We start from the raw sequence: 26,791 nt of genomic DNA on the forward strand, positions 1-26,791 counted from the left end.
CCTTAGTTTCCTGTCTGATTTATGAGAAATGTCCTATTGGTGCATATTGTGATTTACTTTGCCAGTATTTTTACACATGCTATATTTTCTTAATGTAAGAAGAAACAATTTTAGTAAAATAATTTCTATTCTGATTGCCTAAGTCTAACTAATGTATATTTTCATTGATATTTTATATTTCAGAGATGATGGTAAAGAAGGTTTGAAATTTTATACCAATCCTTCATATTTCTTTGATCTTTGGAAAGAAAAAATGTTACAGGATACAGAGGATAAGAGGAAGGAAAAGAGGAAGCAGAAGGTATTACAAGAAATTCAGAAAATTGAAGTTAGTTTTCATGTATTTGTGTTTTGTTGCATATGTGGAACCTTATTAATTCTGTACTTTGACAGTTTTATTTTATTTGGTCCATATAGTAACCACAGAGAAAGATCACAGTCCAGTGGGGTGCAAATATGGTGTGATAAGTGTCCTAACAGAGGTATGCACAGAGAGTTTGAGTAGCACAGAAGAGCACCAGCTTTAGACAGGGTGGGCCTGATAAACACTTCAACAAAGCTTGTAATGAATCTTAAAGAACAAATGGGAATTAAGTGGACCAGGGAAGAGAAAGGCATTCTACTGAAAAAGAACAAAGGAACATTGTACGGATATTGGTAAAGTAGATTAGTTAATATTATCTTACCACAGAGCATATCCTAAATGCCCTGAAAAAGTTATAACATGTTATCTGTCTGCTGTATTGTCATTTTCTGTTTTCTGATGAAATTCACTTGGATCTGTTTATTCCATATTAATGATAACTAGAAATATAAAAGAAAGAAGCAAAGTTGGATTTAGGCAGAATTATGAAGGAGGAGCCTGGTAGGCTGCAGTCCATGGGGTCGCTAAGAGTCGGATACGACTGAGTGTCTTCACTTTCACTTTTCGCTTTCATGCATTGGAGAAGGAAATGGCAACCCACTCCAGTGTTCTTGCCTGGAGAATCCCAGGGACAGGGGAGCCTCGTAGGCTGCCGTCTATGGGGTCGCACAGAGTCGGACACGACTGAAGCGACTTAGCAGCAGCAGCAGCATGAAGGTGGCAAAGTTTGTCTTTATCATCCCTCTGTTTCTCCTGTAGCTACTTCTGCTTACCCTGCACTACCCCATAATGCCTGCATGTTATTATTTTCTGCACTAGACAGTGCACCAGTGTTCTAGCCAGAATTTGCAAACTGGTGACTGGTAGCCCAGGCTACGCTTGTAAGCAGTTTTGTTTGACAAACACAGTGGTTTTTAAATTTTTGAACTGAAATCCCTTAGATGGCCATGCCCATCTAGTTCCCTGCAGGCCTCATCTTATATCTGACTGTTACCATTCAAATATGTTACCTGCTTGACCCCTTTGGCATTTGACTTTTTTGTACCTTTCCTTTCTATACTTTTTCTCCCACAGTTTGAGTCACTTTTTGTTTTATTTTTCAAATACCCTATTTTCTGTTGAGTGACACGGTTATTATGGTTTAATTGGGTAATTAGATTTTTTTTCTAATGTATTGGCTAGCTAATTAGTCACTTCTCAGATCACATAACCTTAGTACTAATTTCCAGTTTGGGCTGGAAAAATTAATGGTAGAAATTTCACTCATTATATCAAAAACTAATAGATGAGGGAGCAGAGTTGACAAATCTTTTCTCATCTGAAAGGACTTTCTGACCTCAAGTTTTATTCCTCAAATATACTGTTTTTATCTGATATATCAATTCCAAGTAGAGGCTAAAAAAGCATTAGAAAATAGGATTACAAGCAAACTCCTAATATTTAACTCTGAATGCACAAATGAACTGTCTCTGTTGTTATTTTTACTATACTATGATGAGTTGCTTTTTTGATATTGATGTTAGAATTCTATTTTGATTGTTTTAACCTCTTTTTAAAAACATAGAACTTCAGCATTTGGCTTTGTTTCAATACATCTGTTATAGCAGAAAAATCTAGATCGTCCTCATGAACCAGAAAAAGTGCCAAGAGCACCTCATGACAGGCGGAGAGAATGGCAGAAGCTGGCCCAAGGTCCAGAGCTGGCTGAAGATGATGCTAATCTCTTACATAAGCATATTGAAGTTGCTAATGGCCCAGCCTCTCATTTTGAAACAAGGTTTCTTTTCTTTTGTTTGTTTTTTAATAAAATTAATGATAAAACACTGGCTTTATTTCTAGTATCTATGTGTCTAAGTCTTAGGTCCTGAACTGTTGAATTGATAGACGCTGTTCTATAAGTATTGAGATGATTTTGAAACCCTAACCACTGTGAGCCTACTGAAGTCTAATCTTGGGCAGGTCATTTTCGTACCTGGATCTCAGTTTCGTCATCTGTAGAAAGAAGTGGTTGAAGCAGATGATCTTCAGCTTCATTTTAACTTTCATATAAAGTCTCAGGTCCTTCTCAGTAGTTCAGGCCAAGTCTGTTAAAATTTCATAACAGAGTAATGGGGGTCTGGATTTTTTTTTGACGTATTATTGATTCACTATATATAAAATAGGAGTTGAGAAGGGGTTATATTTTTGTTCTTTTTCTTTCCCCTGATTTCCTTTCTGTGTTGCATTTTCTACCTCAGATATATCAGGACTTTCAAACAAAATCACTCGTCCCCTTTTGCAGAAATATACAATAGGTCCTTTTCCTTTCTCAAGAGCCAAGGGCCCTAACTAACTAACATGCAACCCTAACAAACATTATACTAGTATCTCTCTGTGAAGAAATTTGTGTACAGTTGATTTTAGTTATTATATATCTTATAGTTATTGATTTTTTTCAATGGAGAAAGCACTTGAGACTTTCTTTTGAATAATACCTATAAATGATTGGGTCATAAATGTAAATTATCTTGTTCTATTGTAAGAGTAATATACATGATACTGTCTATATACAGTACTGAAAGAAAGATGCTGAAAGAATTGATTTTTTAAATTAACAATCGATAGACAAACATCTGTTTCTAATCACTGTTAAGTAATTGAGATATTGCTGACCCAATAGCATAAATATAATCATTTCTAATTTGCTTTATACACATCTTTTAAATCCAGCTTTGTCCGCAGAGTGCACTGTAGTCAGTAAACATTTATAAATCTTCACATGCCCAAAGTATCTAAAATTTTGCTTAAATCTGTTTTAAGTCACATGTTATGTTACTCGGCTATTTTCTGAGTACTCTAACACCTTTGAAAACATGAAAAAGACAAAAACAATGTAGTTAGGGATCTCTGTGCTACTAGTATCATTGAGACCTATCTCTCCTGGGTTCCAAGACATTTGGAAGTCATTTAGGTTTAAAAGAACAACAGGATATTCTGGTGTATAATATTTTCATATTCTAGGTTTTTGTCATTAGCATCTTATTAAGAAACTAAACCCACTCCAGTGTTCTTGCCTGGAGAACCCCAGGGACGGGGGAGCCTGGTGGGCTGCCATCTATGAGGTCGCACAGAGTCGGACACGACTGAAGTGACCTAGCAGCAAGAAACTAAATAGAGGCAGATAGCTTTGAACACAACTTGCCTAAAAGTTAACTACTGTCTTGTTTATCAGATTATGAACGTAACACTTTTTACCTTTGTGGGCTGTTAGTATTATATTGTAAAGTAATAAAATAACTGAAGGTCATCATAATAACTTGAATCAGCAAGGAAAGGTTGCATTATGAGCAGCAGTCTGTGTTTTAAAAGCAGCATAAATTTCTGAAAGAAGTTTCCTAAAAGTAGTTAAAATATTGGCATTCAAAGGATAAACCTTAAATATCTCATGTAAAACACTTTATTTCAGCAATAATTCAAGAAAGATACACTAATTTATTATTTTTTTCTAGACCTCAGACATATGTGGATCATATGGATGGATCTTACTCACTTTCTGCCTTGCCATTTAGTCAGATGAGTGAGCTCCTGACTAGAGCTGAGGAAAGGGTCTTAGTCAGACCACATGAACCTCCTCCACCTCCACCAATGCATGGAGCAGGAGATGCGAAACCCATACCCACCTGTATCAGGTATGTCAGAACAAGCACATAATGTGTTTATCACAGGTGTTGGTAACCTTTTTCTTTAAGGCCCTTGTAATAAATATTTTCGGCCTTAGGAAATATGGCTTCTGTCACAGCTGCTCAACTCTGACATTGATGAATGGAAGCAGCCATGGACTATACATAAACAAATGAATATGTTTGTGTTTCAGCAAAGTTTTATTTATAAAAACAGGGATTAGTTAAGATTTGGCCCATGGGATGTAATTTGCCAGTCTCTGATAAGAGCTCACACATTCTCTTGGGAAAATTTAGCTAATAATCATTTAAAGATAAATGTGTTTTGTTTTATTATAGCTTTGTTCTCAAGCACATGATGAGCAATATATTAATAAAAATAAGAATTTGGGGTATGTGGTTAAGGACAAAGAAATGGGAATCAAAGATTTAATTATAAATGTTAATTTGATGTTGGGGAAATAACTCAAGAATTTGAGAGAGAATAAGCAATTGCTCATAATAATCTTTCAGTAAAGCTTTTTGAAGTTTAATTTTGTCCAGTATTGCCCACATTACAATTTTTAATAGAGAATTAGAAATAAGCTTTACAGTTTTCAGTTAAAAAAAAAATCAAGCTTATATCACATACTCAATTTGATGTTCCATCCTTAGGAAGGAAGAGGGACATCAGTTTCCTTTGTGGTTTGTAATTAGTTGTCATTGATTTAACTGAAATGACATATGATGAATCTTAATAGCTTCAATATGAATACAGTATTGTTTGGGCCACAGGTATTTCTACAAATGTTGTAGTATGATAAATATTGAGCCATTATGAAGACTCATATTACAGTGTAAAATTGAGCATTTTATTTATCAAAGTAAGTATAAAATGCTTATAGATATGAAAGTTGTGTGAGCAGATGAGTCCATTTAGAATATTAGAAATCACAGCACCATGTATTAATTTTTTTAATAGAGTACTTTTGGTTTTCATTTCATTCTAAATATTGATGAAGAATTTTTAATTTTTATAGGAACATGTTAATGCATCTACCTTGATATAATTACTGGTAGCCATTTATATTTTGTGTGGTTAGTCTTTTCTCTTTAAATAACTTGCTAGGATCTCTTTTTCATTTCAGTTCTGCTACAGGTTTGATAGAAAATCGTCCTCAGTCACCAGCTACAGGCAGGACACCTGTGTTTGTGAGCCCCACCCCCCCACCTCCTCCACCACCTCTTCCATCTGCCTTGTCAACTTCTTCATTAAGAGCTTTGATGACTTCAACTCCTCCCCCACCAGTACCACCCCCACCGCCACCTCCAACCACTGCTTTGCAAGCTCCAGCAGTACCACCACCTCCAGCTCCTCTTCAGATTGCCCCTGGAGTTCTTCACCCAGCTCCTCCTCCAATTGCACCTCCTCTAGTACAGCCCTCTCCACCAGTAGCTAGAGCTGCCCCAGTATGTGAGACTGTACCAGTTCATCCACTCCCACAAGGAGAAGTCCAGGGGCTGCCTCCACCCCCACCACCGCCTCCTTTGCCTCCACCTGGCATTCGACCATCATCACCTGTCACAGTTGCAGCTCTTGCTCATCCTCCCTCTGGGCTACATCCAACTCCATCTACTGCCCCAGGTCCCCATGTTCCATTAATGCCTCCATCTCCTCCATCACAAGTTACACCTGCTTCTGAGCCAAAGCGTCATCCATCAACCCTACCAGTAATCAGTGACGCCAGAAGTGTACTTCTGGAAGCAATACGAAAAGGTAATATTCTCAAGAGCCTTTAAAAGCAATAGTAGCATTGAGAACTTTTCTGAATATTTGAGACAGTAATGTTTTCTTCATTTGTAAAATTTTAGATGATCATGTTTTTTGCACAAATAGCCTTTAGAAAGTAGAGCTATGGTCAGTTTATATTTTAAGTAATTTTCAAGAAAATTTATCACATTAATCATTTTATCTTCATACTTAGTAGGGATTCTTAAAATGTTTAGGTAATGAATGGGAAATTTTAAATATCAGACTTAAATGTTATGGAAAATTTAGTTAAAACTCTTTGTATTATACTTAATATGTATATTAACTACTTTAAAAATGGTATTTTCTTCAGTGTTAAGGCTGTCCATTTGGTGTATAAGTGACACTTGCTTTACTAGTACCTCGAAAGGATTTAGGTTCCTACCTTAGTAACAAAGGAGCAACATGTCATACTATATGCCAGGCACTAACAGTATAGAATGAATAATAGTGCCTTTCTCTCAAGTACTGGGGAGAATAAAGCCACAGAAAATATGCTCAACATTGTTTAACTCTTTGACCATAGAGGTAAATATAACAAACAAAAAAATGTATCACCTGGTTAACTTTAGGTAACGGTGAGTAGGGAAGCACAATAGACTGTTATGGCTAAATAAACTATAGACATCCTCTGGGATATGTGGTAAGTTTCATCAAATACTATCACAGATAATAACATAATAAAAGAATGTCTCTCTAAATATGATTCCTTCAAATTGTTTTTAATAGATCTTGCTTTTTACTTTCCTGTTAGTATTTCTTATGTGTACTTGATTTTATTACATTAATAATGTCTAATAATATAATATCTACTACTAATAATAAAATCTAATATATCTAATAATAATATCTAGTGTTTTGGTTTACAATGAATGTTTGGATTTACTCTATCAGGTATTCAGCTACGAAAAGTCGAAGAGCAGCGTGAACAGGAAGCTAAACATGAACGCATTGAAAATGATGTTGCCACCATCCTGTCCCGTCGTATTGCTGTGGAATACAGTGATTCAGAAGATGATTCAGAATTTGATGAAGTAGATTGGTTGGAGTAAGAAAAAATGCATTGATAAATATTACAAAACTGAATGCAAATGTCCTTTGTGGTGCTTGTTCTTTGAAAATGTTTGGTCATTCCAGTGTTTTGCTTTCTTTTCCTTAAGGTAAATAACCCTTTTCCTCCATAATTTTTGATTTTTAAGAAAAATATTAGCACACATTTCAAATTAAATGTTTTACAGTGGCTTATCTTTTTTTATTTTTCCCTGAAAAGACATCATTTGGTCAAATAAACCACTAAGTATTAAGCATGGACGGCTGTTGTTAGAGTAGCAGATTCAGTTTTTTGATATATCTTAATTGTGCACTTTGTGAATTTTAATTTAAAGAAAGCAACTGAGATTAAAAATCTTGCGGGCAGCTGTATCTATTAATGAGCCTTATCCCATTTCCCGGTGTGTTAAAAGAAGAAACACTGCCTTGATTATATGAATACACTCAGAAAGTACATTTAGCTTGTAGTATTGAATTCTCTTAAAGGAATGCTTGAATTTTTTAAATTATTGTTTTATTGTTTTAAAATACTTGCCTTATTTGAATGTTTAGCAGTATCCCCTTCCTACTTATATATTGTGTGATACAATTTTGCTTGCTGGTAAGAGTTTAAAAAATTTCCATGTGAAATACACTGACATAAACCATGTAACTTACATAACTGTTAAGAATAACAGTCTGATTTAATAAATGGTTCATTTTAAAGGTTCATGGGTGTTTCCTCTTTGAATAAAACTTTCTGATAGTTTATCAAATAATATAAGCTCTAAACAGTCAATGGAAAATTTAAAAGCTACTTATGCTGTATAATTTCCTTAAGGTAGCTTTTATGTCATTTTTCCTAAAGTCAAAAAATCAATATTTTCCAACTCCTTATGCTCATAAATTAAACTCTCAACTTGCTCTTTAATTTTAGTACATCTTGACTTCATTTCAACAGCATTCTTGAAATTACACTTTGCAATGATAAAATTAGTTGTTAATATTTACACAGTCCAGATTCAGGGATGGAGGAGAAACAGCATCCATATCAGATTATTTAGTATGAAGAAAAGACTAAATGATGTTTTGGTAATTTGACTGTGAAAATAACTGGAATCTTTATCCTTGCCTATATCACATCAGTAGAGGGGTCCTTCTTACCCAGTTTCACCCATTAAGAAATGGGTTCTGTTCTCGCCCACTTTGAACCTGAGTGCCCCTGAAGCTTGTTTTGGCCAAATGTGGTGAAAGTAAGTTCAGCATGGCCTGCTAGAAGTTCAGAAACCTCATGCAGAGAGCTATCCCCAATGAGGCCAACTTAGACCAGCCAGGTGCAAGCTCACCTGCTGGCTGACTATAGACAGATGAGCAAGCATAGCTAAAATTAGCCCAGCTCAGAACTGTTCATGAGTAAAAATAAATGTTTATTGTCTTACACCTAATTTTTGAAGGATTTATTTGAAGGATTTTTGAAGGATAATTTTTGTGGATTATTTCACATAGCATTGTGGCAATAGGCAGCTGATACATGAGGTCATTGGTAGCTTGTTAACTTGAGGGTTATCTATGGAGTTAACTAATGATCTCTAATCCTTGTAGAAGAGGAAAGATGAACTAAGTCCTCCTGTAGCAGTACAGTAAGGAAATAAAAAACAATTCTTGATGGGTTTAATAAAAAAAAGATTTGCTTTGCTTTGTTGGGTAGATTTGCCTGGACCTAGAACAAGAGATTAGATAGCCATTTGAGGTTTCTTTCCAACCTTACAAACCTATATAGTGTTGAATTTAACTCAAGAAAATATGCCACAGTTTAAAGTTTGTCTTTACAGATGTGCTTATGGTCAAAAGGTAGTAGCTAGTAATAGTTTTTGTAAAGCTCAGTTGTGGCCAGATAACTGAAAAGGGAATGATACTGTTGTTGGTGAAGTTAAAGGTGATATAAAAGGAAATGGTTGAAGATTTTTTTCTTTTTTTTTTTTAACTTTAAGTTTATATTGAAGAATAGTTGATCAGCAATGTTATGTTAGTTTCAAGTGTACAGCAAAGTGATTCAGTTATACATACCTATTCTTTTTCAGATTCTTTTCCCATTTAGGTTATTACAGAATATTGAGCAGCATTCTCTGTGCGATACAATAGGTCTTTTTGGTTATCTGTTTTAAATATAGCAGTGTGTACATGTCAATCCCATACTTAATAATAGAAGTAGATCTATTGTAAAGCCTGGCATTATGTGTCATAAATAGTTTATGATAATTTTTTTTTTGTTTTTCAGAACTTTCCTAGAAGATCAGAAAGTACCCACAGACTGAAGAGGCCATACATGTAGTATTTGTTTTAAAATCAAAATAACCTTTCAGACTAGAGACTTTGGAGCAAATCATTGAGTAGTTAATTTTAAAACCCTAAGAAGAATCAAAGTTACTGGGTAATAACCTTTTATTTTCCCTTACTGAATTATGTTACTATTCTACAAGGTCATGCATAACCTTAGAATTAGAAAAAAAATGAATTATATATCATGGAGAAATAAGTGGCTTCACTTGTTATGGTTGAAGTCACCCATTTACCTCCATGTTACCAAATCCAATAAATACTCTTTAGTCCTTAATTTATTTGATCTTTCTGTTCTGCATATACTCTACCTCCTTGAAACTGTCAATCCCTCTGGCTTTTTTTTGTAACACTGTTCCTTCCCCTTCCCAGTAATGGTGGAACAGAAGAGGAGGAAGGAAATACTTAGCAGCAGTAGAATTTTGAATGAAATTCAGTCATTGTGGAAAGAAAGGAAGTGTGTCTATCACTGTTTCTAAGTAAGGGATATTTATCTGTAAGCTGCTGATCTATAAGCTATAACTACTACTTTTCATAATTTATAATTATTTGGGCAGATGAGATGACTTCTGAAGCACTTCCATGTTATAAATGTGTGTGGCTCAGTGATAAAGAATCCACCTGCCAAGTAGGAGATACAGTGGATCTGGGTTCCATCCTTGGGTTGGGGAGATTCCCTGGAGAAAGAAATGGCAACCCACTCCAGTATTCTTACTTGGGAAATCTCATGGACAGAGGAGCCTGATAGGCTACAGTCCATGGGCTCATAGCAAAGATAGGAAAAATTTTCATTTCAGTTCCATTCTGTAAAATTTGAAACTCTACCCTTTATTTCCACTTTTAAAAAGCCCTACCCTTTCTTCAACAGCAATCCCACATCTCTATTTTCACGAACTCTCAATCGCAATATCTACAGTTCATATTTCTTTTTAGTTTCTCTTAATTCTCTTATAGGCTGTCTTCAAGTGATTCTTAAGCCATTTTGCATCACAGTTATCAACTATTCGAGCTTGCCAAATAGGTTACTCACAAGACAGCAGGGGCCTTGTGTTAAAAGGCAACTCACAGTATCTCTTCTTATAAATGGGTTCAGAAATATCTCCTTTTTTGTTCCGTCCACTAAGGCTCTTAAAATCATATCTTCTTAGACAGTATGCCTACATTAAAAATTTTCCCCCACTAATCTCAGTAACAGAATTGACATAGAACTAGTCCTAACTTCATTAAAACTCTGTGTGTGTGTGTGTGTGTGTGTGTGTGTGTGTGTAATTTAAGAAATGGAAAGCATAGAATCAACCCTTTTGGCCAAAAGGTGAAAGTTATTAATATTCCTGAAGTAATTTGTTAAGACAGAGAGCAAAATAGATCAAGTCTTTTCATTTAATGGGAATTCTCATGAGTGACTTTCAAAATGTAGCTTTGACTTTGACTTTAGTAAACATGCTGCTGCTGGGTTTTTTTTTTAGTTTATTTTTCACTCTACTGCCTTTATATTGACTCCAGATTTTTTTTAACTATCTCTCTAAACTGAAACAAGAGTAAATTACTTAATGCTCCTAAGTAATTCAGTAAATTCCTTTCGGAATTCACGATCACTGTGTTACCTACTTTAAAAAATGCAAATAAAACTATGCAAGATGTTAATCATGCAATATCAGAATTGAAAGACAGCTTTGCTACATTGAAATAATGAAAATGAAATATCAAATTACTATATTTCTGAAGTGTGTCATATGACTGTAATTAACAGAGGTTGTCTTACTGAAGCCAAACAGAAGGCATAGAACCCTTGTAATACAAAGAATAAGTCTTTTCCTCCCTTTATTCATTGCTGTACGAAGAACAAATTTATTTATGTTCTCCATGACTTGGCTGTAGAATGCATCAGTAATCTCTGTTGCTTTTCAAGCCTGACAACCAGGCTCTGAATAAAGAATGAATACCAGCCTTGAATGAACATTTCAGGCACTTTTTTTTTTTGTAGACTAGTTATCAATACCTTTTTCTCATTATTGTAAGGCCAGCTGCCCTGACTCTTTTTCTTTAGGAAAAAAAATTTAAACCCTACTGAACATGTATTGAAGTCATTTTTCTCGGGATGTTTATACTTCTTTTTCCTATAATAAATTTGTTTAGTAATAATGATTTTGAATACGTTATAGGCTATGTAAATATGTTTCTTGTGTGAGTGTGCAATACTCAAAGACTTCTTGAAACATTTGTAATTTATCTAGCCTGCCTTTAGGCTAGCTGTTTCAATACTGCTTTTTTGATAAAGGCTATTGATGTCTCCCGGAGTAATAAAATTACACCTTTCTGGCCTGGAAACAATATAAAAGACACAAGAGTCATCAAATCACAATCTGTCTTCTGTTGTAACAGCTTCCAGTATTACTTAAAAGTGTCTAGTTCATTCTTACCTATGAAAGCCATGAATGTTACACTTTTAACTTAAAAAAAAATCTGTGTGTGTGTCTTAGTCACTCAGTCATGTCTGACTCTTGCAACCCCGTGGACTGTAGCCTATGAGGCTCCTTTGTCCAGGGGATTCTCTAGGCAAGAATACTGGAGTGGATTGCCATGCTATCCTCCAGGAGATCTTCCAGACTCAGGGATCAAACCTGGGTCTTCTGCATTGCAGGCAGATTCTTTACCATCTGAGCCACCAGGGAAGCTAAAAAAAACAAAATCTATGGCAACTTTTAATCTAGACCAAACCAGATAAAGAAGTACATCTGTCATTAATGGTTAGATGGTTTTCTTTTCTTTTTCTTTTTACATTTATTATATTTCTGTTTATTCAACAAAAATTTTTGATGCCTGAAGTTACTCTGCTGGGTATTGGGGAACAACAGTGAATAGACAGAGCCCTACTTTCTGAGCATAAAGTTGAATTAACAAAGAACAATGAATGTTATGTTAGGGAAGCTCATAGCACGGAGACCAAACCTAGTCTGGGAAGTCAGGAAAGGCCTTTAAAAGGAAATGATATTTACAGTTTGAGGTGGCCTAGGCAGGTGAATGTTGGTGAGAGTGGACAGTCTACCAGGCAAAGGAAATGCGTGCATGCTTGTCTGGAAATGCTTGGTGCAAGACATGAAGGAGTGGAATAAATAGAAATAAATTAGGTTAGCAAGAGCAAACTGTGAGGTATTAGGAACCATATTATGGAGCTTGCATTACATTTTGTGGGCAGTAAAATTGAGGAAGTGACATCAGACACACAGGGAAGCCTGGCGTGCTGCAGTCCGTGGGGTTGCAAAGAGTTGGACTTGACTGAGCGACTGAACTGACTGACATCAGAATAGCATTTTGAAAACATAATTGGCAACTGCAAAGTGATATATGAGTTAGAATTACACTTGGAAGTCAAGAGACCAGTCAGGCAGGTACAGTCAATAACAGGTAATAATTGGGGATGATGGTGACAGAGGAGACAGATAATGTGATAAATTCAGGACATAGGTAGGATGTGGAATACACTGGATTTGGTAATTGGAGAGGAAGGAGTCAAGGATAGTTTCCAGGGTCCTGGCCTACTGATATAAGGACCATTAAGAGGAAGAGCATAGGGATGATAAGTAATGCAGTTTGGGACATAGGGCAGGGAAAGGATTACTAACATGGTTGGAGAAAAGGATTTATCTTACATTTTAAAAGGAAACCTTGCCTGCAGGAAGGAGAAAAGGATGCATGTAAAAGGATTTGAAGATCTGGTGCCAAAAAATTTCGGTTTCCTTCTAATGGCATCTGTTTTCTCTTCAAAGGAGGTGACAGCACTGCTCAGGTGAGAGGGGAGCAGAAGTGGCAACAGTGTTAAGTAGGGAAGGTTTGAAGTGGTCATTGTGAAAAATGGGAGAGAGAACTTTCCAGGGAAATAGGAAATTGTCATACAACATTTAAAACATGGTTGAGATTGGTGACCGTGGATTTATAGTGGCTCTAGTCTGCAATATGTGATTTTTTTTCCCCCAGCAATTGGAAGACAGTTGTCAGAAAGAGACAGCTAGATTTATTCAGAGTTGGGTTTGACTGTATTGTGAGATGGAAGAGTTATATCTCTAAGGAAGGTTGACCTATCTCCTTTGTATCTTAATGCCATGATTAAACTTCCAGTTGAAGTTCTTCTCTTCCAGAGTACCATAATGCTAGTTCGAGCTCCTTTTCTCTTAAGTGCCCTCCAGTAGGCTCTCCTGGATTGTCAGATCATGCAGATGAATCTTTAAGGCAATACTAGGCACTACTGAGGCAATACTTGATTTTCTTTCTACCTCAGCTTATTATGCAGTTTCTTCTTTCTATCCTGTTATACCTGCAGAATCTCTGCTCTGTTACCATTTTAACATGCGCAGCTACCCTGTATCTTTCAGATCTAGAAATCTTCTTCTAAGGATTCTGCCAAAGATAATTGTGCCATGAAGGTTTGTAATTCAAAACAAAGCTGAAGCAAGGAGGGAGGCTTTGGGGAATTAGACTTTTTAATCTATCCCTTTCATGTCTCAGTTATCTCTTCTGCCTCATTTACTTTGTTGGCAGGAATCCATTTTCTTTTGAAGACACTCAGTTCAAAAAATAAGTATAATATTATGTGTGATTCTATTAATTTTGTTTTTTGGAGCATATTAAAATGAAGCCATATTTTTAGGTTTGATTGCTGGATTGGTTAATTTTCTGCAACTCTTTGGCAATAAACAGTTTTGTTGTTTTTTTTTTTTTACCCTCAACCAGCCATCTCAGAAATGTCTGGCTTAGGGTCTCAGTAAAAAAAAAAATCTGAATAATTCAATTGAACTACTTAGAGTTGTCAATAAAATAACTCAAGGGCATACTAAGCAAATACTAAACCTTTCATCTTGATGTCAAAGACCAGACCATTCCTTTTGTTTGTTTGTTTGTTTGTTTGATCTTTTTTATTGCAAAACATGCATACAGAAAAGTGCATAAAATTTTCAGCTCAGTAATCTTACTACATTGTGAATACCAATGTAACCACCATCCAGGTCAAGAAACAGAATATTGTTGGTACTCCAGAAAGCTTCTCTCATGCCCTTCCTAATTATCACCCCTTCCCTCCACTCCAGTCCTAATTTATGGTAATCATTTCCTTGCTTCTGCATAGACTTATACTACCTAAGCATGTTAATTTTGCCTATATGTTAAACTATATAAATGGAATCTTTAATATGTACTTTTTTACTATGGTTCTCCTACTTAAATTTTTATTTGTGAAATTCAGCTGTTTTACTATATGTAAACTGCTTTGTTTATTTTCATTGCTAGTGGTGATCTATGGTATAAATAGACCACAGTTTATCTACTGGACTGTTGATGGATATTTTAGCTTGCAATTTGAAGCTTTTATGTCTTAGGCTTGCAATGTAGGAGAGCTGCCTTCAATGTAGGAGAGCTGGGTTTGATCCCTGGATCAGGAAGATCCCCTGGAGAAGGGAATGGCAGCCCACTCCAGTGAAGAATACCATGGACAGAGAAGCCTGGTGGGCTATAGTCCATGGGGTCGCAAAGAGTCAGATACCTGAGCGACTTTCACTTTGAAGCTTTTAGAAGTAATACTGTTGTGAACATTTTTACATATGTTTCTTGTTCATGTGCAGGCATTTCTGTTAAGTAAATACCTGGGAGTGGAATTGCTAATTCATAGGATATACATATCTTCAGCTTTAGTAGTAATGCCATGAAAGTGAAAGTCAAAGTCGCTCATTAGTGTCTGACTCTTTGTGACCCCATGGACTATACTGTCCATGGAATTCTCCAAGCCAGAATACTGGAGTGGGTACCCTTTCCCTTCTCCAGGGAATCTTCCCAACCCAGGAATTAAACCCAGGTCTCCTACATTGCAGGTGGATTCTTCACCAACTGAGTCACAAGGGAAGCCTGTGAATACTGGAGTGGGTAGCCTATCCCTTTTCCAGCAGATCTTCCTGACCCAGAAATTGAACCGGGGTCTCCTGCATTGCAAGCAGATTCTTTTTTAACAGCTGAGCTATTAGGGAAGCCCAGTAATGCCATATGATTTCCCAAAGAAGTTGTACCAACTCATACTCCTACCAGCAATCTGAGAATTCCTGTTGCTCTTTATCCTTGCCAGCTTCGGGTATTACTCTGTTTAATTTTAGCTATTCTAGTGGGTTTGTGGCAGTGTCTTGTAATGGTTTAAGTTTTCTTTTTCTTGATTATTAATGAAGTTGAGTATCTGTCCATATTTTTGTTAGGCGTATCTTCTCCTCTGTGGCTTGTCTTCTCAATTTAATGGTGCTCTTTGAAAATAAGTTACTAATTTAATGTAGTTCATTTTATCAATCTCTTTATGGTTAGTGCTTTTTATGCCATGGTTAAGAAATATTTTCCTGTGCCAAGGTTGTATGATTTTCCTATGTTGTTTTCTAGAGGCTTTGTTATTTTACCTTTCATAATTAGATCTATAATACATCTAGAAATTGATCTTTGTGATCCATAGGAGGTTAAGTTTCATTTAGTTTTTATAAAAATATGGAATAAAGTTTTAGCACACCATTTATTGAAAAGACTGTCATCTCCCCATTTCTTTACAGGGCCAATTTATTAAAAATACATAAACACAGACAAAAAATAAATATATACAGGTATTTATATTGATATATGATTATATGATATGACCATATAATGATAACAGATGATGTACAATGATAGATGCAAATACATGAGTCTATTTATAGACTTTATTCTCTTCTACCAGTCTATCCTTATACCAATATCACGGCTTTTTCTAATGGTTATTATAAAAAGTGTTAATATCCAAGAAATCAAGCCCTTCTACCTTATTGTTTTTATTTAAGATAATCTTTACTATTCTTGGCCTTTTGTATTTGTATATAAATTTTAGAATTAGATTGGCTGCTAACACATCAGACATTCAAGAGGCAGAAATGGCTTTATTGGCCTTGGTAAGTGGAAGCCTATTTCATGGGATTCATTTCTGCCACCACGGCCACTCTGTTCACATGCCCTCATGCAAATTTTCTTGACTTTAGTATAGCAGACCTCCATCTGAGCATTTAAATGTCTTTAGAACTCTGTGACTCTAATAAACAGATCTTCAGTCAGCTACTCAGTTGTATCTGCTCTTCCACAGTTAGAAATAAGGGCCTTTTTGTAAACTACCAAACTAATATCTTACCCATAGACTTTAATGGCTTATTAACAACCCTCAGTTTCTCATCCTTCCTGTGTAGAGCATCATAGCAGCTTGACAGTAACCAACCAATCCCACTGTCTTTTTAGATGTTGTTCTCCCCAGTTCATTGAGATGCCTGAATCATCACACAGGCAAGGGCAATCACCTCTCCAGCAAAACCCACCAAATGGTTTTCTCAGGTCACCACTGGTAAAATCTTTAGCAGTTTGGCCACTGCCCTGTGCCAGGGACTATCCATGCCCCATGTACCACTAGAATGACATTCCTCTTTGCCTACCAGGTAATGAATAAGCCAGTCAACAACTCCATCCTGTCACTTGTGTTCTTAGTTCAGTCCCGTCACCTATATTAGTTTAGGGTCCTCTGAGATCTGTATGCCAAGAAAGGAGTAGATGTATTAGATACTTGTTGAGAATGCCTATGAAGGAGAAAGGGGAGAGAGGCCAGAGAAAGGATGTGGAGAGCCTTTGGTTGGTAAAAGGAAAGGAGGGAAAAGGATGATTGGTTGAAAAGTATCTTGAACTGCAGTGCTATTCTAAGCAAGTTTTGGCCAGGCCTATGGGGACTCCTTATACCAAAGTTACCTTGTTAGAGGAATGGGCCAGTATTACTAACCACACTGTGCTGATTCGTTGGCGAAAGGTAAGTGAAAGGTAAGCTTGGACTTTGCAAGAACATGGTAGTAGATCTAGAAGGGTAGCAGCTGGGGCCATAGCCAGCTATGCACAGATTGCTTTCTTGCCTTTGTCAAACAAATTGAATGAGTGTATGGTGGGCGGGGGCTCTGTTTCTAGGCTCTGTACTATTTCATTGGTTTAATTGTGTGTCCTCTGCCAGTGCCACACAGCTTTGATTACTGGTACTTTTTGTAATTCTTGGAGTCAGGAACTATAAACCCTCCAACTTGTTCTTTTTCAGGATTGTTTTATATATTCTAGGTCCTTTATATTCCCGTGTGAATTTAAGCATAAACTTGTCAGTTTACATAAAATTTTTTTCCTGAAAATTCTGATTAGAATTGCTTTGAATCTCTAGCTCAGAATTGACAACAGTATTGATTCCTCCTGTGGCTCCATAGTGAACATGGTCTGTATCTCTTAATTCTTGGCATTATTTTGTAGTTTTCAGTGTAGAGGTTTTACATGTTTTCTGTTAAATTTATATTGAAAGTAGCATATTTTTGACAGTATTTAATTTTTTTAAATTTTATAGTTGTTTGATATTAATATATGAAAGTACAGTTATTTTTGTCTGTTTGCTTTGTGGCCTTCAGATTCTCCAAACTCACTTACCAGTTCTATTAGTTTTGTAGAATCCATAGAAATTTCTATGTAAGCAATCATATTATTTGTGAATAGAAATAGTGTACTTCTTTTCTGATATGTAAGCCTCTCATTTCTTTTTTTCATTCTATTACCCTGGCTAGGACTTCCAGTACAGTGTTAGAGAGGATTGCTAAGAGCAGACATCCCAGCTTTGATCCAGTCTTCAGTGGAAAATTATCAATTAAGTTTGATGCTACCATTAAGTATGACAATGACAGGGTTTTTGTAGGTGCCTTTTATCAGACTAACGAAAGTTCTTATCCAGCCCAAATTTGCTGAGAGTTTTTATCTTGATTTGGAGTTGCATTTTTGTCGGATGCTTTTTGTTGAACTGATAATTTTTCTTCTTTCTTTTATTAATCTGATGCATTGCACTGATTCATTTCCAAACATTAAATCAACCTTACTAGAATAAGCCTTTGGTTGATCACTTTCATTTTTAGGTATTGTTAGATTTGATTTGTTAGTATTTTATTAAAGGTTGTTGGAAGCCCTCTTCAGGAGGGTTAATAGTTTACTTTTTTTTGGAATGCCTTTGTCAGATTTTCATGTGTGTATTATGCTAGCCTATTAAAGCCTTTCTTCTTCTGTTTTCTGGAAGAATTTGTTTAAGATTGGTACTTTCTTTTTTTTCATGTTTGATAAATTTCACCAATGAAACCATAAATGTGCTTAGAGTTTTCTTTGTGGGTTGGCTTATTTTAAGAGATGTAACTTCTTTAATAGACACTGAGATTTTCAGTTGTGTCCTTTTCATCTAAATTATTTAATTTATTGGCATAAAGTTGCTCATAATATGTCTTTATTGTCCTCTTAATGTTTTTAGACTCTGTGGAGATATTATGAGTGGGTTTTTTTTGTTTTTTTTTTTAATTTATCTTCCTTGGAATCCAGAAGGGCTTCTTGAATCTGTGGCTTGATATCTGTCATCAGTTTTGGAACATCCTCAGTCATCATTTCTTTAAAATGTTCTTCTGGCCTATTTTCTTTCTTTTCCTCTTGGAACTCCAATTACCTACATGTTAGATTGTCTCAGTGTCTCCTCTTTGTCTCTTAATCTTTGTTTCCTATTTTTCGTTCCTTGTGTTTAATTTGGATATTTTCTTTGACCTTCTTTGTAATTCACTTAATCTGTGTCTATCTGCTCTTATACCCATTGAATAAATTCCTGATTTCTGTTATGTATTTATCATTACTAGAATTTCCTTTTTTTTTTTTTAGTGTTTCCAGTTTTCTGTCAGTTTCCAGTTTTCTTTTAATCTTTTCTTCTGTTTCCTTGAAAATAATAAGGAAAGTTTTTTTATAGTCTGTGTCTGATAATTCCAGTATCTAGAGTAAATCAGGATAAGTATTCCCTATATCTAATATATATTTTTTCTATAAGTTCTATTTCTGTTGTCTCATATACCTAGTTATTTGTGATTATAGGAATAATTTGAAGACTTTTTAAAAAAATGATATCTTCTTTCAGAGAGTATTTGGTTTTACTATTTTCTGGTCCAGCAATCAGTATAGGATTTCTTCAGTCCAGTTTTAGGAATGGAGATATTTCAAAGTTGAATTGTAGCCCTTACAGAGCCTGTCTATTGATTTGACCTTATTCCTAGGGCACAGCCCCTAAGGCTCCTAACCTAAAGTGAGGGGGTTCACCTGGCCTTCCTCTGTGGCTGGTTCCAGACTCCAGTTCCTGTCCTCCTAGCACCATGAGGGTATCAGAAGAACTGCTTATTTTTCTCAGTAATTCCGTCAGGAATCATTAAACTCATCCAAGAGAAAGTAACTGGGCCATCAAATTTCCCCAGATCTTGACCTGGTGGTTCTTTTACTATCTTCTTATCTCCCAAGTAGTTTCAAGCGTATATCTTTAATATTAATATTTTGTCCAACTTTCTAATTGCCCTCAACAAGGAGGTAGATCCAAATTACCTAATACCACTTTACCAGAAGAGATGGACCAGTCTAATCTCTCTCTCTCTTTTTGTTCCTTTATCAACAAAAAGGAAATTAGTATAAAGTCCATTTCTGACACTAATAAAAAGTAAAAATTAATAACCAGTGTTTTTCCATCTTGAACATGAGTTACACAAAATGCACCATTTCCAAATTTTAACTTTGGAAGTGAGTTCTTTAAGCTCACAATTAAATTGTTTGCTGTGAAACTGCATGCAGCTGCATTTAAAGACACATCAGAACAAAAAAAGAGAACTGTGAACAATCTGGGTTATTTTTAACTAACAAAGGCAAGTGTTCAAAAGCATAGATACAAAGGCTTACATAAGTGAAGACAGTGCATCCATGGAGTTTTCTGAAGAATGAGAAAAGGCAAATGACAAACCTGTCAAATGGCTCCCAATTTACTGCTTGGGGACTTACAGGATGCTATTTGAAGTTATACAACTTGTAAAAACTACATCATAAATCAAAATTCCCCAATGGCACTTTACTTTGAAGCATTCTTGCTTAAGAGAGGGCAAGTGAGTTTGAAGCATTTATTTATACTTCCACTTCTATTTTAAATTTTTGGTGACTGTAGCATCTTTGTTAAACACAAATGGGGCCCTGACAGGCATCACTGACAAAACCTCTGCTGGAGGATAGACACTGTGTCTTATGCACCTTTCTACTCCCAGTTCTTGGTATAATAAGTCTATTAAGATAAAATATTAGCTATCTAGATTGCTTAAGACAGAGAAGGCAATGGCACCCCACTCCAGTACTCTTGCCTGGAAAATTCCATGGACAGAGGAGCCTGGAGGGCTGCAGCCCATGGGGTCGCTGAGGGTTGGACACGACTGAATGACTTCACTTTCACTTTTCACTTTCATGCATTGGAGAAGGAAATGGCAACCCACTCCAGTGTTCTTGCCTAGAGAATCCCAGGGACGGGGGAGCCTGGTGGGCTGCTGTCTATGGGGTCGCACAAAGTCAGACACGACTGAAGTAACTTAGCAGCAGATTGCTTAAGAAGTAAATCATTTAGATAAATCCCCTTTACAGATAATTAAGAGTTAAAATTTTATATATTTTAGAGGAAGTATTAGTATTACTATCATTTTTACCCCATCCTCCCACCAGCCATCTGTTGTTTTTGTGCCAGGTAGTTTACATTCTTCATCTCATTTAATCCTCCTAACAATAGGATGAAGCAGGAACTGGCATTATCTCCATTTTGCAGAGGAAGGAGCCAGGGTTCAGAGAAATTATGACTTGCCCATGTCTCATAGCAATAAGGAGTACAACATAGATTTGAATCCAGGTCTGTCTGACTCCAAAGCCCATGTCCTTACCCACTAATATTACTGAAAGCTACTATGCATTTTTCGTCTTTTTAAAAAGAATATTCTGGAAATTCTCTCCATTTAAAAAATGATACTACCATAGCATATGATGATGTGTGCATCTGTGTGTGTGTGTATAAATCCCTAAGAAATATACAGCATTGCTGTGCCTAGCTTTGTACTCATGATATACTATGTGTATTCATCTGCAGCATGCTTTTTTCTTCAACAATATATTTGTGAGTTTTATCTATGACAGCTCTGGCTCGTTCATTCTCACTTCCAGAGTATTATGCCAGAGTATTAATAGATTATGACTAATTTATTTATTTTCCTGTTCATGACATTTACTATTAACAGATTGAGCCATATGAAATTTCTCTTTTTCCAGGAAAAGGTGATTAACTTCCTTTTTTTTTTTTTTTGTATTTCTTTTTCTTTTAATATAAATTTATTTTAATTGGAGGCTAGTTACTTTACAATATTTACAATATTGTATTGGTTTTGCCATACATCAACATGAATCTGCCCCAGGTGTACACGTGTTCCCCATCCTGAACCGCCCCCCCACCTCCCTCCCTGTACCATCCCTCTGGGTCATCCCAGTGCACCAGCCCCGAGCATCCTGTATCATGCATCAAACCTGGACTGGTGATTCGTTTCACATTTGATATTATACATGTTTCAATGCCATTCTCCCAAATCATCCCACCCTTGCCCTCTCCTACAGAGTCCAAAAGACTGTTCTATACATCTGTGTCTCTTTTGCTGTCTTGCATACAGGGTTATCGTTACCATCTTTCTAAATTCCATATATATGTGTTAGTATACTGTATTGGTGTTTTTCTTTCTGGCTTACTTCACTCTGTATGATAGTCTCCAGTTTTATCCACCTCATTAGAACTAATTCAAATGTATTCTTTTTAATGGCTGAGTTGACTCATTGGAAAAGACTCTGATGCTGGGAGGGATTGGGGGCAGGAGGAGAAGGGGACAACAGAGGATGAGATGGCTGGATCGCATCACTGACTCGATGGACGTGAGTCTCAGTGAACTCTGGGAGTTGGAGATGGACAGGGAGGCCTGGTGTGCTGCGATTCATGGGGTTGCAAAGAGTCGGACATGACTGAGCGACTGATCTGATCTGATCTGATCTGAATACTCCATTGTGTATATGTACCACAGCTTTCTTATCCATTCGTCTGCTGATGGACATCTAGGTTGCTTCCATGTCCTGGCTATTATAAACAGTGCTGCGATGAACATTGGGGTACACGTGTCTCTTTCCCTTCTGGTTTCCTCAGTGTGTAGGCCCAGTAGTGGGATTGCTGGGTCGTATGGCAGTTCTATTTCCAGTTTTTTAAGGAATCTCCACACTGTTCTCCATAGTGGCTGTACTAGTTTGCATTCCCACCAACAGTGTAAGAGGGTTCCTTTTTCTCCACACCCTCTCCAGCATTTATTGCTTGTAGACGTTTGGATAGCAGCCATTCTGACTGGCTTGAAATGGTACCTCATTGTGGGTTTGATGTGCATTTCTCTGATAATAAGTGATGTTGAGCATCTTTTCATGTGTTTGTTAGCCATCTGTATGTCTTCTTTGGAGAAATGTCTGTTTAGTTCTTTGGCCCATTTTTTGATTGGGTTGTTTATTTTTCTGGAATTGAGCTGCAAGAGTTGCTTGTATATTTTTGAGATTAGTTGTCAGTTGCTTCATTTGCTATTATTTTCTCCCATTCTGAAGGCTGTCTTTTCACCTTGCTTATAGTTTCCTTTGTTGTGCAGAAGCTTTTAATTTTAATTAGGTCCCATTTGTTTATTTTTGCTTTTATTTCCAATATTCTGGGATGTGGGTCATAGAGGATCCTGCTGTGATTTATGTCGGAGAGTGTTTTGCCTATGTTCTCCTCTAGGAGTTTTATAGTTTCTGGTCTTAGGTTTAGATCCGTTTAGATCTTTAATCCATTTTGAGTTTATTTTTGTGTATGGTGTTAGAAAGTGTTCTTGTTTCATTCTTTTACAGGTGGTTGATCAGTTTTCCCAGGACCACTTGTTAAAGATTGTCTTTTCTCCATTGTATATTCTTGCCTCCTTTGTCAAAAATAAGGTGTCCATAGGTGCATGGATTTATCTCTGGGCTTTCTATTTTGTTCCATTGATCTATATTTCTGTCTTTGTGCCAGTACCATACTGTCTTGATGACTGTGGCTTTGTAGTAGAGCCTGAAGTCAGGTAGGTTGATTCCTCCAGTTCCATTCTTCTTTCTCAAGGTTGCTTTGGCTAGTCGAGGTTTTTTGTATTTTCATACAAATTGTGAAATCATTTGTTCTACCTCTGTGAAAAATACCCTTGGTAGCTTGATAGGGATTGCATTGAATCTATAGATTGCTTTGGGTAGTATACTCATTTTCACTATATTGATTCTTCTGATCCATGAACACAGTATATTTCTCCATCTATTAGTGTCGTCTTTTATTTCTTTCATCAGTGTTTCATAGTTTTCTATACATAGGTCATTTGTTTCTTTAGGTAGATATATTCCTAAGTATTTTATTCTTTTCGTTTCAATGGTGAATGGAGTTGTTTCCTTAATTTCTCCTTCTGTTTTCTCATTATTAGTGTATAGGAATGCAAAGGATTTCTGTGTGTTGATTTTATATCCTCCAACTTTACTATATTCATTTGATTAACTTTCTAATATGCTAAAATGAGTGCATGAACAGTGTGATTCATGAAAAAATGACCCTTCCTGCTGTGACATAGATATTTCAAGGACAGGGACAAGGTACGCAGCAACAAGGAATGCCCTCCTGGGAACTGGAGTGAGGTGACTGAATAGAGGGAGAAGCTGGGGTCGCTCAGCTCACTACTGTGAGAACCCTGACAGCAAGGGCATGGCAGAATGAACTTGGAGCCTGGAATCGCTGGTGGAGGTGGTCAGCTCTGGTTGGTAGATTGGACCAGGAGCTGGAGGCCCAGAACTGGGAGTGAAAGGCATGTTGATGATATCCTGGTAGAGCCCAGAAGACAATAGACAGATTGGTCTAAGAGGGCTCATAAAGCAATTTTGATGTAAAAGGGATGGGCCCAGACAGGGAAATACTCTTTTTTTCCAGAAACACGAGCAGTCTTTCTGGAAGTCTAGTGTGGGGTAAAAAGCCCTGGGCAAAATGAGTAAAGGGGCTCAACTATGATAAGAGATGGATACTAAATTTTTGGTGGTGAACATGCTATAGTGGATATAGAAGTCTAAATAAAGTGTTGAACACATGAAATTTATATAATGTTACAAGTCAGTGTTCAGTTCAGTCACTCAGTCGTGTCCGACTCTGTGACCCCATGGACCACAGCATGCCAGGCCTCCTTGTCCATCACCAACTCCTGGAGTTCACTCAAACTTATCTCCATTGAGTCGGTGATGCCATCCAACCATCTTATCCTCTGTCGTCCCCTTCTCCTCCTGCCCTCAATCTTTCCCAGCATCAGGGTCTTTTCAAATGAGTCAGTTCTTCGCATCAGGTAGCCAAAGTATTGGAGTTTCAGCTTCAACATCAGTCCTTCTAATGAACACTCAGGACTGACCTCCTTTAGGATGGACTGGTTGGATCTCCTTGCAGTCCAAGGGACTCTCAAGAGTCTTCTCCAACACCACAACAGTAAAATAACAAGCCCTTAGGATAAGCAAGCAGCACCCCTATCCCTTCCCCCCTTCTACCCCCAAGGGCTAAAAACTAGGAAAGCTATTTACAGGGTGGGCTAAACAAGACAGTTTAGTCAGTGTCAATTATTTGAGTTACTAAGGTTGGCCTTACACTGAAGATTCCAACAAACAGCAATTATGCTATGTTACACGGAAAGGGGATGAGTTAGGGGTTCAACTATGAAGGAAGAGAGTAAAACATCAGGAACACAAGGGAGCAGCTGTTCAGGTTAAATTACCTCATCCCATTTTTTTATGGGAGGTGAGAGGAGAAGGACTTCTGAATAACAGCTAAAAGTAAAGCAAAGCAAATGGTAAACCATGACCAAAGGGCAAGAATTCAAGAGAAAGAGAGAGGAAGCTATGGGACCTAGCTTTTATCACATGGGAAAAAACAGCATTCAAGATAATCATAGGGCCTTCCTGGTAGCTCAGTGGTAAAGAATCCACATTCCAGGAAGGAGACACGGGTTTGATCTCTGGTCCAGAAGATCCCACATGCCACGGAATAACTAAGCCCATGCACCACAGCTACTGAGCCTGTGCGCTGGAGTCTGGGAGACTGAAAGCCGTATGCCCTAGAACGGCTCTGCCATAAGAGAAGCCACTGCAAGAAGTCTATGCACCGCAACTAGAGAGTAGCCCCCTCTCACTGAAATTAGAGAAAAGCTGTTGCATCAACAAAAACCTAGCACAGTCAAAAATAACTAACTATATAAATTTTAAAAGTTAAAAAAAGATAATCATAATTCCCTGTCTTAAGAAGGGAATATTTAATATTTAATGCTTTTTTTTATAGTTGAAACATATATTCAGATTCTTAAAAATCTTATAGGCATAATCCCAATTATGCAAATATAAACAGAGAACATTTGGGTGAAATTTGTTAAAATATCCCTGGATCATAAAATTATTATTTTCTACAGATAATATGCATTTTCTACATAAAAATTTTTTTAAAAATCTACCAAAGACCACACTGGTTGAATAGCTAGGGCCAGCCTAAGGTGGGAGAGAAGGAAAGATGTAGGTATACCTACATGCATACACACACACACACACACATATATATATATACACACACACAAACACACGTATGTTTGTGTATGTGCAGAGAGTGTTTTACATTCTTCCCTCCCACAGTAAATTTTTCCTGTCTCACAAGGTCCTTTTCATCTCATCCCATCCCACACATTCCTTCCTAATAACTACCTCAGTGCTACCTCTGTCCACTGAGCTGGCAACTATGCAGCTCCCTAATGTCACTGTGTCCCACCCATAATACTTTACCCCCAGTGTCACCAAAAAATTCACCAGTCTTCTTCCGTTCCCCAACAGTCTTATTATATGCTGACAGTAAGCTAACAAGCTAATCACCAAAAAAAAGTTTATCACTAATAATTTGTCTTATTACCTATAGATGAGCTTCCCTGATGGCTCAGTTGGTAGAGAGTCTGCCTGCAAAGCAGGAGACCTGGATTCAGTCCCTGGGTTGGGAAGATTCCCTGGAGAAGGAAGTGGCAACCCATTCCGGTATTCTTGCCTGGAAAATCCCATGGATGGAGGAGCCTGGCAGGCTATAGTCCACGGGATCACAAAGAGTCTGACACAACCGAGCGACTGACACACACATAGAATCGTTAAAAGTTTGGATGCCTCTTAATTCATACCCAAGAGCTGATATTGTGGATTGATTTTTATGGTTTGAGATGTTTTCGTTATTTTGTGATTTCAGTTCTGAGAGAGAGCCTGTAAGTGGTATCTCAGCAAACACAGCTGCAGAGTAAGGAACACCATGTTTAGTCTAACTGTGGCCAGCTGAGCTCTTCCAGCCCTCATGTTACATGTAATGTGACCCTGAAGAACCCTATTTTTCTTTGGTAAAACTCACATTATTATATGTGTGGCTTTTTGAGATCTTTGGATAAATTGTGCCAGGTATCCCATTATCCAGTATAAGGTATAGACTTTCTAGAAGTAGAATAAAAGTTTAGGAAACATGAAATAGGATATGAAACAGAGCATTTTGAGGTTGATTTGAAGTTAAAGTACTTCATTCAATTCCTTGGAAAGCTGATTGAAGGGAGAAAATATATATTGTGCATGTAAATTTATTTA

The 26,791-nt window shown here is 36.8% G+C and overlaps 1 protein-coding gene across 9 annotated transcripts in view; it reads left to right on the forward strand.

Annotated features, from left to right (window-relative positions):
• WASF1 (WASP family member 1) overlaps positions 1–15,647 on the forward strand; it is a 78,854-nt gene extending 63,207 nt beyond the window's left edge. For 3 of the 9 annotated variants that reach the window (XM_055535220.1, XM_055535219.1, XM_055535221.1), the window contains exons 5-10: positions 184–328; positions 1,972–2,141; positions 3,853–4,032; positions 5,151–5,779; positions 6,707–6,860; positions 9,120–9,415. In XM_055535220.1, coding sequence (XP_055391195.1) covers positions 184–328; positions 1,972–2,141; positions 3,853–4,032; positions 5,151–5,779; positions 6,707–6,860; positions 9,120–9,156 — 1,315 coding nt within the window. In that variant the 3' untranslated portion in view covers positions 9,157–9,415. Of the gene's footprint in view, positions 1–183; positions 329–1,968; positions 2,142–3,852; positions 4,033–5,150; positions 5,780–6,706; positions 7,572–9,119; positions 9,416–15,036 lie in introns of those variants that run through there. The other 6 variants (XR_008698168.1, XM_055535218.1, XM_055535223.1 and 3 more) reach the window with 6 other exon arrangements.
• Positions 15,648–26,791: the final 11,144 nt, after the last annotated feature.

Source organism: Bubalus kerabau, chromosome 9, assembly GCF_029407905.1.
Source record: "Bubalus kerabau isolate K-KA32 ecotype Philippines breed swamp buffalo chromosome 9, PCC_UOA_SB_1v2, whole genome shotgun sequence".
In the NCBI taxonomy this organism is placed as follows: domain Eukaryota; kingdom Metazoa; phylum Chordata; class Mammalia; order Artiodactyla; family Bovidae; genus Bubalus; species Bubalus kerabau.